Source organism: Pan paniscus, chromosome 2, assembly GCF_029289425.2.
Source record: "Pan paniscus chromosome 2, NHGRI_mPanPan1-v2.0_pri, whole genome shotgun sequence".
In the NCBI taxonomy this organism is placed as follows: domain Eukaryota; kingdom Metazoa; phylum Chordata; class Mammalia; order Primates; family Hominidae; genus Pan; species Pan paniscus.
Window position 1 is genome coordinate 56,714,028 of NC_085926.1, and position 17,103 is coordinate 56,731,130.

The window sequence follows — 17,103 nt, forward strand, 5'->3', positions numbered from 1 at the left end:
CTTTACAAAAAATTTAAAAATTAGCCAGATGTGGTGGTGTGTACCTGTAATCCCAGTTACTTGGGAGGCTGAGGCAGGAGGATTGCGTAAGCCCAGGAATTTGAGGCTGCAGTGAGCTATGATCACACCACCACACTCCAGCCTGGGTGACAGAGTGAGATCCTGTTTCAAAAGAAAGAAAGAAAAAAAAAATGAGTTCTGTGAAAGTTTTGATAGATCAAATAAAAGCATTTGTATCAATCTGCATCCTATTTTAAAGTTTGTATTCAGGAACCACAAACAAAAATTTCAGAAAGAACCTCCCCAGGAACACAGCTGAAACCTGTATTTTGTTTGTAGGACAAACACTGTACACATGGAGGATGACTTAATAATGTAATTTATTTGAAATACTTCCAGAAAAGTTTAAGGCCATTATACAAAAACATTCATTTCATCAAAACATTCATTGACCACCTTCCCATAGGCCAACACTTGACAAACCTCTTTTCCCAACACACTGGCTGATGGCTTCTAAAAGTGGCTGATGGCTCCTACAAAGAATCATTCATTCTTTTCTTCACCAATAAAGGCTGTTCTTGGCTTTCCTCTGCTTCTGTCTGCAGCAGGTTCACTTGCTGTATCAATAACGACTTGAGAAAGCAGTTTTAAATAAACTTGTAATAGAAAAAATTCATCATGTTTAAGACCTATAAATACAGAAATATGTTTTACAGGGTAAAATTGATCACAATATCCTTGTTTTCAAAAAATAATAAAGTATATACCTTGTTTGTATATTGATATATCTTGTCACACAGCTTGAATGCACATGATATATGTACATAATAAAATGACATCAATGCATTTACTGCTTTCTTTTCTGTAAACTTGAAAGACAGATTAAAAAAAACTTTTTGGCAATAATTTAGAATAATTACCACTAGTGCTGGTGTGGGTATAATTTTGCACAGGTCATCCTTAATATTTACACTTGCAGGGAGCTCTTCTAGGTACTTAGCTGTTTTTAAGGTCTGCACTTTACCCTGCACTGTAAATCAAGGCTGGACAAAGAGGTTACTAATCTGGCTAGCTGATCCTAATTAATCAGAGTTAATGAAATTGGCCTCTGGAGAACATAATTACAATTCTGATTATAGCACAGAACCAGAGATGGCAAACTGACGACCCAAAAGCAGAGCAGGAAAGCCCAAAGCTCTGGCCTTTCTCAGAAGGCACTGGACCATGCTTTTCTCTCAATGGCTCCCACAGAAGGTTCTGACGAAGTGCTTTTCATTCCAAATTCTTCCTCTCCTGTGTTTCTATAAACAGTGTCATCGATAGAGTCATGGTCTCTCTTCCTTGTTGCTTCATTCATTCTCTAAAATAATGAGTAGGCCTAGGCAGATGAAACACAATGAATACAGGGCCTTCTTGTTATCCTGGCAGGCTTTCCTAAGCCCTTTGGGTTCTATTCTGATGTTTTAGGCTAGCAACCAACTATGAGAGACACCTCCTGGTGCCATGTGCATTTCAGTTAAAGATTCAGAGCTGGCAGCCGCTTCTGTCCTGGCCCTTTTAAGGTCAGCCTCTATTTTATGTCCTAATACATTCTTGCATCAAACTTGCACTGGATGAAGTTGCAAAGTTCAGACAATGCATCCTCCTTTGCAAAATTAAGCCTTCAGAATCCCCAGGGATGTTTTCAAGCTTTCTAGTTGAGTAAGATCAAACCAAGTTCACTTCATGAGTTGGTCTTTGCTGATTCTCTCTCTAATACCATCCCAATACACAGATGAGTTCCTCATGCCCTATTTACAAGGCCGTCTAAATTCCGTGCCTTTAGCTACCACATCTAAGAGCTGGGAAAGTGGTACAGAAGCACAAGAGGAAGGACTCTTCAAGCAATCTATGTAAAACAGTAGTTTTGAGATTCTTTTTCTATTTTTTTAAAATCCAGCAGGACAACTGAAAGTAACTTGTTTGAGTACCTCTCCATCCATCCAGACACTTGGGAAATACAACACAGGGTAATAGTTGCCACAGATTCCAGCTTACACAGACAGATTGGCAGTTACAGTACTAGGGACAAAGGTACAGATACGAGAGACTGGGCCAACATGTATACTTTCACAAAAGTATGAAAAAGTGCTTCTCCAAACCGTTCCATCTGTGGAATGCAAATACTGTACAGGTAAGATGCAGGCCTGCTTCCCGAAGTGCACATGCTTCTGTCAGACGTTACTTTCACCATGCCTGCTGTTCCCACAGGAAGAGTCTGTCTGTTCCATGCGCTCACAGTCGAGGCTGACCTCACTCGTGTCCATACTACAGTCTGACTCACTGTCCGATTGGTCCATCTGCTCAAGTTTTGTTTCTCCCTGTAGCTCTCTGCTCCCGGTGGTGGGATTTAGGAATGATCCCTCGGAGTCAAGCACCCCAGCTTGCCCGGCAGCACATAAAACTGTTTCTTTGGCTTGACGAATACAGTTAAGCCACTGCTGTTTGTTGAAAGTGTCATTGGCTTGTAGCGAGTGGGTCTGACTTTGGGATCCGTTTTTGAAACTGACTCTGAAGAAGTTTTTAACTAGAAAGGAAAAACACATGAAAAACAAAGTCAATGGACAGATCCTTCCTCAGGCCAAAGAGAACACACGTAGTGACACTAAACCCCAGAATCCATGGCAGGTATTGCTGATAACAAAACGTTTCCCACTGATCTGGGGCATGGCTCAGCTCCACCCTGCAGCCACCATCAGGGAGATGGGATTGACACAGGTCTAGCGTTCAGTTGCCCTCGTCGCTCTCAGAAACCCGCAGGTGGAGATCATCTTGGAACCACAAAGTCAAGTGATTTAGGGGAGCCCAGAGTACTGGTGACCCAATCTGGCTGCATAACAAAATCCCTTGTGGTGAGAGCTTGTTAAAAAGACAGATGCGCTCAGAGGCTGAAGTGGGAGCGCTGCTTGAGTCTAGGATTTTGAGATCAGCCTGAGCAATATAGTGATGCCTTTTCTCAAAAAATAAAAATAAATCAATAAAAATAAATCCCCAGGCCCTTTTTTAGAGATTCTGATTCAGAAGATCTAAAAGTGGTTTCATAATCTGTAATTTCAACAAGTACACCAAGCTGGAGCTTTTTTCAGTTTAAGAGGCTCTTTTTAACATTAAAACATGCCCATGTTTCTCCATATGAGAGTATCTATACACTTAGTATCCAATGATGGAGAAGATATATGTAGACAAATTTGGTTTCATTGTCAAATGAAATTACATTTTAATTACCTCAACAGGAGCCATCTGCATTTAAAAAAAAATGGTAGTCCACAATATGGAAGACATTTTATTTAATCTTTTTTTTTTTTTTTTTTTTTTGAGACGGAGTCTTGCTCTGGAGTGCAGTGACACAATCTCCGCTCACTGCAACCTCTGCCTCCTGTGTTCAAGCAATTCTCCTGTCTCAGCCTCCTGAGTAGCTGGGATTATAGGCATGCACCACCACGCCCGGCTGATTTTTGTATTTTTTTTAGTAGAGACAGGGTTTTGCCATGTTGGCTAGGCTGATCTCGAACTCCTGACCTCAGGTGATCCACCCACCTCAGCCTCCCAAAAAGATGGGACTCTAGGCGTGAGCCACCGTGCCTGGCCTATTTAATCTAATAACAACAATATAATGGACATTTAAAGGGCCCTGTGTGCCACATGCAATGCTTGGTTCACAGAAGCATCTGCAGTCAGTCCCTTTGCACTAACCCTGCAGCCAGTAGACTGGGAACCACCACCACTTCCAATGGCTTAGAGGCTAAGCAACAGAGGGAAAGGAGGCCAAAATGTTTTACTGCTAGCCATCTTTGGCTAGAAGCTATTCTCTGTCCTTCAAATTTAGGCTCCACCCTTTGATCTTGGGCAAGTACCTTAAATCCTCTGTATCTTAGTTTCTAACTTGTAAAATGGAGAAAACAAGAACCTACTTTATATGGTTGTTATGAGGAATAAATGTAATACATGTAAATGCTTATACAATGCCTGGCACATAGTCAGTACTCAAGAAACATAAGCTCTTATTTCTACTACTCCTACTCCTAGGGTAGAGGGATTGATCAGTAGGGAGAAGGCAGTACATATTAATTACTTTGACAGTATGATGCCTATGTTAACCCAGGAAGCTCAAATGTTACTTTCTCAGAGAAGTGTTCCCTATCTCATTTAAAACAGACCTCCAGGCCGGGCCCGGGGGCCTGTAATCCCAGCACTTTGGGAGGCTGAGGTGGGTGGATTACTTGGGGTCAGGAGTTCCAGACCAGCCTGGCCAACATGGCAAAACCTTGTCTCTACTGAAAATACAAAAATTAGCCAGGTGTGGTGGCCCGCCCCTGTATTCCCAGTTACTTGGAAGGTTGAGGCACGAGAATTGCTTGAACCCAGGAGAAAGAGAGTGCAGTGAGCCGAGATCACGCCACCACACACCAGCCTGGGTAACAGAGTAAGACTCTGTCTCAAAAAAATAAATAAATAAAAATAAAACAGACCTCCTATTGCTATCCCTTCCCATTCCCTTACCGGATTTTAAGTTTTCTTAACAACACCTAGAGTATTCATTTGTTTATCATCTTTCTCCTCCATCACAATGCAAGCTCCATAGGGGAAGGAAGTTACCTGCTTGTTTCACCGAGTATCATGTTAGATACTCGATAGATATTGCTATCTTGGCTTCTTTTAGTTAATTTGTTTATTAAGTCTTAAATTAGGCCCACTGGGTAATGTTACAGATGAATCCACATTCCAGTTGACCATTCTTATGTCTCTTTAGGGACAAGTTTACCAGTTCAGCTGCAAAACCCACCATAACGCAACTGGTATCCATGTAGGGACTATCTGGTATTAAGCATGTTTTTATCCAATGGAAAAAGACAGAGAAAAGGAATTTAAGGAGCACTAACTATGTGCAGACAGGTTCACTTAGGTTATCTTACTAAATCCTTATAACAATCTTATGAAGGAGGTACCTATGCATTTCCATTTTGGAGATGAGAAACTGAGAATCACAGGGACTAAACAAAGTACATAATCAGGAAGTGATGAAATAGCATACAAATGCAGTTTGACTTCAAGACCGTGGCTTTTCTCTTTCCACCAGCTGCCCACTCCCTCCAAACTACCACGGCCAAAAACATTCAACAGGTCAACCCCGACTGCTATCCATACTTCTCTCATTGTTGCTGAATGCCCCTCGCAGGGAGCCACCCAGCCTCACTTCTCCATCCTGGAGGTCTTCCAGCAGGAGGTCTTTCACGGGGATTGGCTGACGGTACAGCTGGTAGCAAAGCTGCTCATTGTGGGTGACGGCTCGAGTGATCACAAGCACTTCTTGGAACAGGAAAACATGCAGTTTCTAGAAGAAAAAAATCCACAAGCTTTCATTAAGCAATAATGTAATGAGTGGTTGATATGTGGACCTCTGTGGATAAAGAGGTCCCCAGGTACCAGGTTCACACTGGATTATGAACTCCTAGGTTCAAATCTACCTCCAGGAGAACCAAAGTTGGGCATGTTGGAGGCACTTCCAGATATGTCCACTGCCCTTCCTGTAGAAGCACCTCCCTAGGGACTCAATGGAGAAAGCCGTTCTGCCTACAGACACCTACAGCCAGGGTTGCCAACTTCGGGGGCCCTATTCACATTGCAATTCACAACTTGTACAGACATACCTGCCCCAGCTCCTATAAGAAAAAAACGAGAAAGGGAAATAGAATCAAGAAGGTGATGAAGGGAAAAAAAAGTTAGCACTCTCTTGACTTTAGTTTATATTACTCAATATAATTCTAAGTAATCAGGCCGGATGTGGTGGCTCACACCTGTAATTCTAGCACTTTGGGAGGCTGAAGTGGGCGGATCACTTGAGGTTAGGAGTTCAAGACCAGGCTGGCCAACATGGTGAAACCCCGTCTCTATTAAAAATACAAAAACTAGGCCGGATGCAGTGACTCACGCCTGTAATCCCAGCACTTTGGGAGGCTGAGGCGGGTGGATCACCAGGTCAGGAGATACAGACCATCCTGGCTAACACAGTGAAACCCTGTCTCTACTAAAAATACAAAAAATTAGCCGGGTGTGGTGGCGGGCACCTGTAGTCCCAGCTACTTGGGAGCCTGAGGCAGGAGAATGACATGAACCCAGGAGGTGGAGCTTGCAGTGAGCTGAGGTCGTGCCACTGCACTCCAGTCTGGGCGACAGTGTGAGACTCCATCTAAAAAAAAAAAAAAATACAAAAACTAGCCAGGCGAGGTGGGCGGGGCAGGGGGGCACCTGTAATCCCAGCTACTCAGGAGGCTGAGGCAGGAGAATCATTCGAACCCAGGAGGCAGAGGTTGCAGTGAGCCAAGATCACACCACTGCACTTCAGCCTGGGTGACAGAGCGAGACTGTTTAAAAAAAAAAAGAAAAAAATTCTAAAAGATCAAAATTAACAATAGTCTATAAAAAATGAGACTGGTATATCAAAGCTAATATTAATCTTTGCTTCCCAAACCCAAGAAAAACACTTGTTCCTTCAACCACAAAGTCATTATCAGCTTTATTCAGGAACTCCAAGTCAGAACACTGCTCATTCCTGAGGGGACCAGAGTATGCTGCCACAGCCACAAAGAAAGATGATCAGGCTGGGCACAGTGGCTCACGCCTGGAATCCCAGCACTTTGGGAGGCCGAGGTGGGCGGATCACCTGAGGTCAGGAGTTCAAGACCAGCCTGGCCAACATGGTGAAACCCCATCTCTACTAAAAATACAAAAATTAGCGAGGCGCGGTGGCAGGCGCCTATAATCCCAGCTACTCAGGAGGCTGAGGCAGAAGAACTGCTTGAACCCAGGAGGTGGAGGTTGCAGTGAGCTGAGATCGGGCCATTGCACTCCAGTCTGGGCGACAAAAGCAAAATTCTGTCTCAAAAAAAAAAAAAAAGATGATCAATATTTTCCTTCTAAGTTAATCAGAACCTTGGTTCTCTGAAGAGGGTTAAAAAGTTGACGACTGATGTGTGTGATGTTGGCAAAAAGAAAATTGCAAAAATGAAGGCTTGTTTCAGGTCCCATTATGAAAGCAGGTGTGCTTGGTGGAGCTGGGGTATATTTGCTCCATTCAGTGCTAAGTGCCAGACTCTTCTCACACTTTGGAAATGCTTAGGAACTGAAGTGAAAATATCCACAACTTTGCAACTAGGTTCTAGCTTTCTGGTGGAAATATTTGGGAATGTCAATCCAGCAGTCTTAAAGGGGAGAGACCAGAAGAGGAGAGGTTTTCACTTGTAAGTGGGAGCTAAATCTTGGGTTCACATGGGCATAAAGATAGGAACAACAGACACTGGGGACTCTAAAAGGCAAGAGGGAGTGAGAGGGGCAAGGGCTGAAAAACTTCTTATCGAGTACTATGTTACTATGTTCACTATCTGGGTGATGAGATCAATAGAAGCCTATTCTCAGCACCATGCAGTATATCCTTGTAACAAACCTGCACATATACCCCCTGAATCTAAAACAAAAATGGGAACTGAATTAAAAACTTCAGATTAGAATTTTGACTTGGGATAGTGGGAGCACATTCAATATTATTAGATCATTTTAAATTTAGGAGAAAAGAAACCCATAGGTCTCCCACCCCTATCCCTACTACCTCCCAAACACACACAAACAGAAACGAAACCCAACCAAATCTTGGCTAGAGGGAATAAAATGTATATTTAAGAAGACTGAAAAACAGGATAAAGCACAAAATAACCAAGTTAAAGGCTTTTTGGTGTGGTAGTTGTGGAAATAACGTGTTAAGAATTTTCTTTTGGGGGCTGTTTTAATGTACAGTATTTGGAATAATCAGATTTTTACACTGTTTCTACTTCAGTCAATCTTCTAGCCAAGGTGGGCTGAGATTGTCTGGGCAACCTTTTAAAAATACAACTCAGCCAGGCACGGTGGCTCACTCCTGTAATCCCAGCACTTTGGGAGGCCGAGGTGGACGGATCACTTGAGGTCAGGAATTCAAGAACAGCCTGGCCAACATGGTGAAACCCCATCTCTACTAAAAATGCAAAAATTAGCCAAGCGTGGTGTTGGGTGCCTGTAATCCCAGCTACTCGGGAGGCTGAGGCAGGAGAATTGCTTGAACCCTGGAGGTGGAGGTTGCAGTGAGCCAAGATCGTGCCACTGCACTCCAGCCTGGGCAACTGAGTGAGACTGTCTCAAAAAACAAACAAACAAACAAACAAAAAACTCATTTATGAATGTTCACTGATAATTTCTCTTATTGGTCTCAGCTCCTTCCTGCCTTCAAACTACTGTGCTTTTTTTCTGACCCAAGACTTTATTCACAATGACTTTTACAACTCTACCAGGGAAAAAAAAACCCACAAGCCTCCCACCCCAACTATCTTTGTTCTCAAAAATCTATCTGCCTGCAATAAAAACTAGAGTTTATCTTTATGCCTTAGGCACATCTAACCAGAAAGTTCTCAGTCCTTCACTGATGTACAGAAAGATAATAGGCTTACACCCTGTGGAGCACTGCATTTTCCTATTTCTCACTGGGCTTCCTAGAAAGAACGTTCAAGGAGCTTGGTGTAAGATACTAGAAGTCCACAGGTGCTTTCTGAAAATAAGCAAGAAACAGAATGCAGCTTTCTAGCAATCAGTAACTCTCTAGTCCCACAGACACACGTCTTCAAGCAACAGACTTGACAGGTCTCATTACCCCCACTGTACCATCCACTGGATGGATCCACAGCATCCCTGATAATGGGTTATAACATGTACTCACTAATTTCAAGTAATATTTCCATGGCTGCTCAGTCTAGACTAAACGGATGTCCCTTGAATTGTCAAAACTTTATTAAGAACCCTTCAATCTAGTTCTAGCTTTCATTCTAAGGGTTGGCTAGATACTGAAGATGAAATACAATCAAAATGCAGAGTCTCTCTCCCAATGGCTATCTCAACACAGAAATTTAAACACACACACACACACACACACACACACACACAAATTTCTACTGGCTATACATACAAATAGCTTGGTGAGCTGAATGAATTTTGAACTCTCATATAATTCAAATTCATCTTTCCTTTTAAACAAGCATTCATTCATTGAGTACCCAGTATGTGCCAGGTCCCCATAATAGGTTCTAAGGTTGACAAACCACCAAAACAACATGGTATAATGGAATATACTGACAGACAAATGGAGAATTGCAAATCACTATATTAAGTGCTCCAAGGGAGATATACACAGTTGCTATGATAGCAGAAGAGGAACCATTTCAGTATCTACATGGGAATAAAAGCCAGGAAATGGGTATCTATAGGTCAAAGCTAAATATGCAACCAATAGAAGATAGGTTGTTATTTTTAAAAAATTGGTTTCAAAATGCCAGTCTGTGGATGAGTCCCAATGCACAAGAAAGAAGTTAAATGCATTCAACTGAAGAGCTGTTTCTCTGAGATTAAATCCTTCTAATACCTTATTAAGATCATCCTTTATTTTCTGAAATCAAAGTTACAGATGTTAACTGTTCTGCATTTGTTTCTCAAAGCCAAGATCAGACAAAATAAATAGCTGGCAACCCTATGTTGGTTTCCAAAATTCTTTCTGAATAGGTACTGATCCTTAACATTACAAAATATGAATGAATATATATATACATATACACATATGATCCTGTGATATAAATGACATTGGAAAAGCAATTTTTGTTTGAAAGAACGAAGGACAGGCACGGTGGCTCAAGCCTGTAATTCCAGCACTTTGAGAGGATAAGGCAGGCGGATCACTTGAGCTCAGGAGTTTGAGACCACCCTGGCCAACATGGTGAAACCCTGTCTCTACTAAAAAAATACAAAAATTAGCTGGGCATGGTGGTGCGTGCCTGCAGTTCCAGCTACTTGGGAGACCGAGGCACAAGAATTGCTTGAACCGGGAAGGCAGAGGTTGCAGTGAGCCAGCCTGGGTGACAAAGCGAGACTCCATCTCAAAAAAGAACATGACCCTAGATAGGGAAGAAATTCTAAGAGGAGGCTCCACACCAAATGAATTAGGGATACGGGAGGCGGATAAGACTGCTTAAAGGGAGTAACTACTTACCACGCCCCGATTGTTCTTCAGTTCACCATGACAACACAAGACTCGAGAGCTGTCGATCAGGGAGTCTTTCTGGCCTTCTTCCAAGTAAAGAAGCCGCTCTTTATAATAGCGGCATTCAGATTCACCAGTCTTGGTGTTGATTTCTGCCACAATTCCCTGAATGATATTTATCTATGAAAACAAAGAGGAAAATTAAGTATGGAGGAAAGCAGCAAACCATTCACACCAAGTCTTAGGGGCTCAGCCTAGAAGGACACCAGGACACACCTGGATCTAACTCTGTTATCTAAGTTGCTACTTTGGGAAAAGAGAAAAAAAAAAAACATACATACTTTTAGCATACTGCATCTATCTATCCATCTGTACACATACACACACATTTATTTGTATACTTATAAAGATATTTGTATTATATATAAAACTAATATTGATGAATAATTTTATCCGGGAGGAAGAATACCTATTGAACTCCAGGCTGCATATTTCTTAAAACGTGCTCACAATGTTGAAAATGTAGCCATATAAAAAAATTGGCTAAGGACAGAAAACAAAGCCGAATGTAAGAGTCCAAAAGAGGGACTGTCTTTGAGGATGTGACACAATTAATAGCTTCAACGTCTCTCTATATGTACTCAATCTAATGTATGAACAATATTTGCAAATTGGGTTTGAACAAACGGTTTGAATATCTTTTTTTTTTTATATGGAGTTTCCCTCTTGTTGCCCAGGCTGGAGTGAGATGGCACAATCTCGGCTCACTGCAACCACTGCCTCCCAGGTTCAAGCGATTCTTCTGCCTCAGCCTCCCAAGTAGCTGGGATTACAGGTGTCTGCCATAATGCCCAGCTAATTTTTGTATTTTTTGTTTGTTTGTTTTGAGACGGAGTCTCACTCTGTCACTAGGCTGGAGTGCAGTGGCGCGATCTCAGCTCACTGCAACCTCCACCTCCTGGGTTCAAGTGATTCTACTGCCTCAGCCTCCTGAGTAGCTGGGACTACAGGCACCACCACGCCCAGCTAATTTTTTGTATTTTTAGTAGAACAGGGTTTCACCATGTTGGCCAGGGTGGTCTCGATCTCTTGACCTTGTGATCCCCCTGCCTCAGCCTCCCAAAGTGCTGGGATTACAAGTGTGAGCCACTGTGCCTGGCCAATTTTTGTATTTTTGGTAGAGACGGGTTTCACCATGTTGCCCAGGCTGGTCTTGAACTCCTCAGCTCAAGTGATCCACCCACCTCTGCCTTCCAAAGTGCTGGGATTACAAGCGTGAGCCACCACGCCTGGCCTGGATATCTTTTTCAGTGATATAATATAAATGTTTATAAAGAACAGAGAAAAAATAATGGGAAAAAAGACACCAGTATAATGCTGGGGATGGTCTGTATAAATACACTCACACCCAGGATCTAGAGCACATGTGAGTGACTAAGTTTGGGCAGAAGATTCCGAAGTGATGGTGGATGCAGTGTTGTCAATATAAAAACAAGAGTACTGCCTGAGATGTAGTCAGTGGATATTTATTCTGATGTGTTGGTCATTCTGTCATATGAATATATTTAAATGTTACAAAATGCTAGCAAACAAAGGGATGAGAAATTAGTTGAGGAAAACTCAATGACACCAGGCCAGGCACGGTGGCTCATGCCTGTGATCCCAGCACTTTGGGAAGCCAAGGAAGGCATATCACTTGAGGTCAGGAGTTCCAGACCAGCCTGGCCAACATGGTGAACGCTGTCTCTACTAAAAATATAAAAAAAAAATTAGCCAGGCGAGGTGGTGCCCACCTATCATTCCAGCTGCTTGGGAGGCTGAGGTGGGAAAATCGCTTGAACCTGGGAGGCAGAGGTTGCAGTGAGCCGAGATCACGCCACCGCACTTCAGCCTGGGCGACAGAGCAAGACTCCGTCTCAAAAAATTAAAAAACTCCATGACACCAATCAGAGGCAAAATAATGATTTCCTTAGCAGGATTCTCTGTCCCCTAAAAGTGAAAAGACCAACAGTCCCATTGTTCTTGTGGTGGTAACTGAAAAGTACTTAACAGATGGCAAATGTTGATAAGGCCTCTTCTTCGTCACATTTACTTAAAAGAAAAGCCAATCTCTGAAAAGCAAGGTTCCAAAAGAGCCTTTGCGCAGTCAGAAGTTATCATGTCTTAAAATAATAATAATAATAATAAATTGTATCTAGGATTGTTAAGTAATTATTTTTCTTTTTTTTTTTTTTTCAGTTGAGACAGGGTCTCATTCTGTTGCCCAGGCTGGAGTGCAGTGGCGCCATCTTGGCTCACTGCAACCCCTGCCTCTTGGGCTCAAGTGATCCTCCCACCTCAGCCTCCTGATAGCTGGGACCACAGGCGTGTGCCACCACACCTGGCTAATTTTTGTATTTTTCATGGAGATGGGTTTTTGCTCTGTTGCCTAGGCTGGTCTCTGACTCCTAGACTCAAGCGATCTGCCTGCCTCGGCCTCCCAAAATGCTAGGATTACAGGTGTGAGCCACTGTGTCTGGCCAAGTGATTATTTTTTCATATGCCACTAAAATGATATTGTCTGCCAAAAGCAACTGGGTAAAAACTGTTACTCAGTTATAACTTTTGTACTTCCACACAAGTTTGACAGAAGATGTTACAGCTTTGAGCTGAAGTTTGGTGAATGTATCCTACGGAGAGATGCACAATCTGTACATTTTTGTAGCTATTAAGAGTTTCAAAGATTTTTTTTTTTTTTTTTTTGAGACGGAGTCTTGTTCTTGTCACCCAGGCTGGAGTGCAATGGCACGATCTTGGCTCACTGCAACCTCCGCCTCCTGGATTCAAGCGATTCTCCTGCCTCAGCCTCCTGAGTAGCTGGGATTACAGGCACCTGCCACCACGCCCAGCTAATTTTTGTATTTTTAGTAGAGACAGGCTTTCTCCATGTTGGCCAGGCTGGTCTCAAACTCCTGACCGCATGATCTGCCTGCCTTGGCCTCCCTAAGTGCTGGGATTACAGGCATGAGCCACCATGCCTGGCCAAAAGTTTCAGATATTTCTTTATTCTTTTCTCTATTTCTCAAATGATGGTGGTAGCACTCACTACTTTGATTAAAAAAAAACAACCCTTATTTTAAAAAATATAGGCTCTTTAGTGTTATAGAAGAAGCTTTTTGGCCTTTGATGTCAACCTAATATTAAATGTAAATCCTGTAAAAGTAATTTGAGTTTTATTAACATAAAACAATAAATAGCAGAACACTTTGGTATACTTTCTTAGTTTCTTTTTTCCTTTCTTGGTTTTCAAAAATGAATGATTATTCACTGTTACTTTCAAGACAAAATAATTTCACAAAATATACTAAAGCCATGACTCATCCTTCAAATTACTTTAACTGTTTATTGAGAACCTGTTCCATGTTAGACGAAGTGGTAGCATTCAAAGAAATGAGAGGATTCCTGCCTTCAAGAAGCTTAAAACAAATGGGAGGTATCTGAGCAACTGTGTTATGTCTACTTTATCCTTTTACCTTTCCATATTTTTAATATATAGTGAAATCCATGCTTTTTCCTTACTCTTAAAGACCTCAGCATTAGTGGCTGTGACTTCTCAGTTAACTGTTACCAGGTGTACCTGGACAGCCGGAATTAATCAGCGCTTGAGTCAATTTTCTGAGTTGCCTGCAAATATCCAGGAAACCAGAAAGAAGATGCGCTATAGTCATAAATATGTGTTCAGTTCCTAATTTAACTCAGGAACTGAACAACTGGCATATCACATGAAGATTAATAAACTCAAATGCCATGGCAGTTCCTTATGCAGCTAAGATTAGTTTCAAATACTGCTTCTTTTGCTGGTGTTTGAAAGACAGAGACAAAACAATGGAAACAATCAGTGTTCTCATTCCATGTTCTATGTATATACATTTATAATAGTAACTCTGGGTCTGCTTTCATTTATTAAGAATAATGTTTTGTCTTTCTATCTACCTGAATATCATGAGAGTCTTATCTCTCTGCTTTGGTTCTTTTTTTTTTTTTTTGGAGACTGAGTTTCGCTCTTGTTGCCCAGGCTGGAGTGCAATGGCGCAATCTCGGCTCACTGCAACCTCCGCCTCCCGGGTTCAAGTGATTCGCTTGCCTCAGCCTCCCGTGTAGCTGGGATTACAGGCATGCACCACCATGCCCGGCTAATTTTGTATTTTTAGTAGAGATGGGATTTTCCATGTTGGTCAGGCTGGTCTCGAACTCCTGACCTCAGGTGATCCGCCTGCCTTGGCCTCCCAAAGTGCTGGGATTACAGGCATGAGCCACTGCTCCTGGCCTCTGCATTGGTTCTTTTTTTTTTTTTTGAGATGGAGTCTTGCCCTGTCGCCCAGGCTGGAGAGCAGTGGCAATCTCGGCTCACTGCAAGCTCCACCTCCCAGGTTCACACCATTCTCCTGCCTCAGCCTCCCAAGTAGCTGGGACTACAGGCGCCTGCCACCACGCCCAGCTAATTTTTTGTATTTTTAGTAGAGACGGGGTTTCACTGTGTTAGCCAAGATGGTCTCGATCTCCTGACCTCTTGATCTGCCCGCCTTGGCCTCCCAAGGTGCTGGGATTACAGGCGTGAGCCACCGCGCCCAGCTTTGCATTGGTTCTTGAGAGAGATTTATTTTGCAGAATTTCAGGGAGGCATAAAGTTACATACAGTAGGCTGCCAATAGCCAGTCAACAGTCACAGTAGTTGCGCATTTAAATTAAATTTATTGTTGCATCTCTCACTGGGTTCAAACTGAAGGAAGGGACTGGTAAAGGGAGATGATGAGAGATACCTGGTAACAGTACAGAGATTAAGCTCACATGTGCTGGACTCATGATCCTCAAAGTGGACTCTGAAAGCCCTGACTGTCTGGTCCCTTGTGCCATGATACTCACTGGCTCCTGCCATGAACCAAGAATAGCAGTCTTCACGGCTGTTGCATCAAAAGCAGGACTGTTTTTCCCACTGATTTCAGTGATTTTTTTTTTTTTTTTTAGGAGTTGAGAAATAGTGGTGAGGTGGGGGGAAGGGATGCTCTGCAGGATCATTTTCTGGCCGAAAAATTCTTAGAATTTAAAACACTAAACAACCAAGTTCTCTGGAATATCTGAATATCCAAACTCCTATTTTAAGAAGTTCTCTTTTGGGAAAAATTTTTATCAACCCTCAAAGCATTATTATGAAATTCTAATAAAGATGTGGTAATTTAGGCACTGCATTAAAGGCAAGACCTCTTTTTAGATCTAATCATAGGTATGAATGCAATCAACTCTCTTGGAACGGAAGCAATTTACTTAGCGCTCTCTGATTTTTCCCTTTTCATTGATGGGAAATTTATTCATGGGATATTTGTCAAGCTATATTGGTGCTATGGGTTTTATGTTTATCAAACATTCATAATGCACCCAAGAGTACAGGGCTAAATAATTCTGTTCATGTGGGGTAATGAATGCTATGAGGATTCTGTAAAGGGAAAAAAAAATCCTGTGCGTATACTGTGTAAGTAGGCATTTGGAAGACTTGCTTTGCAGACATTTTCAAATGCAGGTATACCATGTTTCATGCACAGATCTGCCTGAATAACTAGATGCAGAGTGAACTTTTGAAAACAGCTTCATACTTTATGCACTAGGAAAACTGGTTACTGGCACATGATCACTTTGAATTACACACAATCATATTATCTGTTTTTAAATTCAAACTTTAGCTCACTGGGTATTTTTTAAAAGAACAGTATTCTTTCATGCTCCATATTAAAAAGAAATCTTTACAGTAACTCAGAACAGGCTCCCATGCTTCAAAAAAGTCATGACTTTGAGTAGCTCATGCTCCCTGTTGTTTTTATTCCTGCAGACCACACACTTGCTGGGATGAAATATGGAGAGGAGGCAACTCTATCGCACTCTTCCCAGTAATAAAAACAGACATGATGAAGTGAGACGGGCCTCAACCCCAGCGACTGCGTCCCCCATCTGTGCTGGACTGAGGGCCTGATCTCTGTGTTGGGCCTGCCAGATACATTGAATACCTCATGAATCAGAAGAGGGTCCTTTATTCTTCTTTTCTATCCTACTTGGAGGCACCCAGCCCAGTTCTGCACCAGTGAGGCTAGTGACCAGATAGCTCTCCACAATTACAAAGGCAACAGAAACTCAAAGTAGTGGGCAGGCTTTCTGCATCAAGGTATAGAATCATAAAGAAGTTGAAGGGCACAGGATTTGGAGTCTACACTGACAGGGTTTGAACATTAACTGCATCACTTGCTGGCTGTGGACCTGGGCAAGCTATTTAACCCCTCTAAGCCTCATCTGGAAAATGGTCCTAATAAGAACAGCTATCTCCTAGGCTGTTGTGATGGTTAAATGAGATACATAACCTATGAGGCAAATTACATAAAGTTGATTTACTAGATACTCAATGCCAGCAATTATTACCATGATTGTTGTTACTACTACTTATTATTAAACCCCTATCTGGGAGGAAATAGGCAGTTTGCTCAGCAGGTTCAAGGTTTCTGATTTTCAAATTACCTATGCATATCCTCCTTCTATTATTGTCCCAGATTAAATCAGAAAATGAGCCCTTTGAATGGTCTGCTAGCCTCTATCCCCACTGCCACCTCCTTGATCAGGTTTTCACACCTGGACAGCATCCTCCCAACTTGCATCCCTATCACCAGTCTCTTCCTCCTCAGTCCCTTGTTCTACCAAGAGTATGTGTCCAAGGTTACAGAGCTTGTAAATGATGGAGCTGGGATTTGAATCCTGAATCCCAGCTACTTAGAAACCAACCAACAAACAAAAAAAAACTTCAATTAATTGCATGACAAAGGAAAAAATCTCTTAAATTGATATTTAAAAACCTCTATAACCAGATCTGAACCCACATCCTCTGTCTTCTCTCCTGCTGCTTTCTCAGAGGACCCCTAACCCCAGGCCAACTGATCCATGATATTCCCCAGGCACGACCTGTCCTGTCATTTCCTTATACCTTTGCTCAGGCCACC

General features: G+C 42.2%; 1 protein-coding gene across 9 annotated transcripts in view; it reads right to left on the reverse strand.

The window, feature by feature from the left end:
- Nucleotides 1–363: 363 nt before the first annotated feature.
- Nucleotides 364–17,103, reverse strand: part of ARHGEF3 (Rho guanine nucleotide exchange factor 3) — a 344,332-nt gene continuing 327,592 nt past the window's right edge. For 8 of the 9 annotated variants that reach the window (XM_034956705.3, XM_055110969.2, XM_057301996.2 and 5 more), the window contains 3 exons: nucleotides 10,100–10,270; nucleotides 5,185–5,371; nucleotides 364–2,566 (listed from right to left, as the gene is read on the reverse strand). In XM_034956705.3, coding sequence (XP_034812596.1) covers nucleotides 2,214–2,566; nucleotides 5,185–5,371; nucleotides 10,100–10,270 — 711 coding nt within the window. In that variant the 3' untranslated portion in view covers nucleotides 364–2,213. The remainder of the gene's footprint in view (nucleotides 2,567–5,184; nucleotides 5,372–10,099; nucleotides 10,271–17,103) is intronic. The other variant, XM_034956708.2, reaches the window with a different exon arrangement.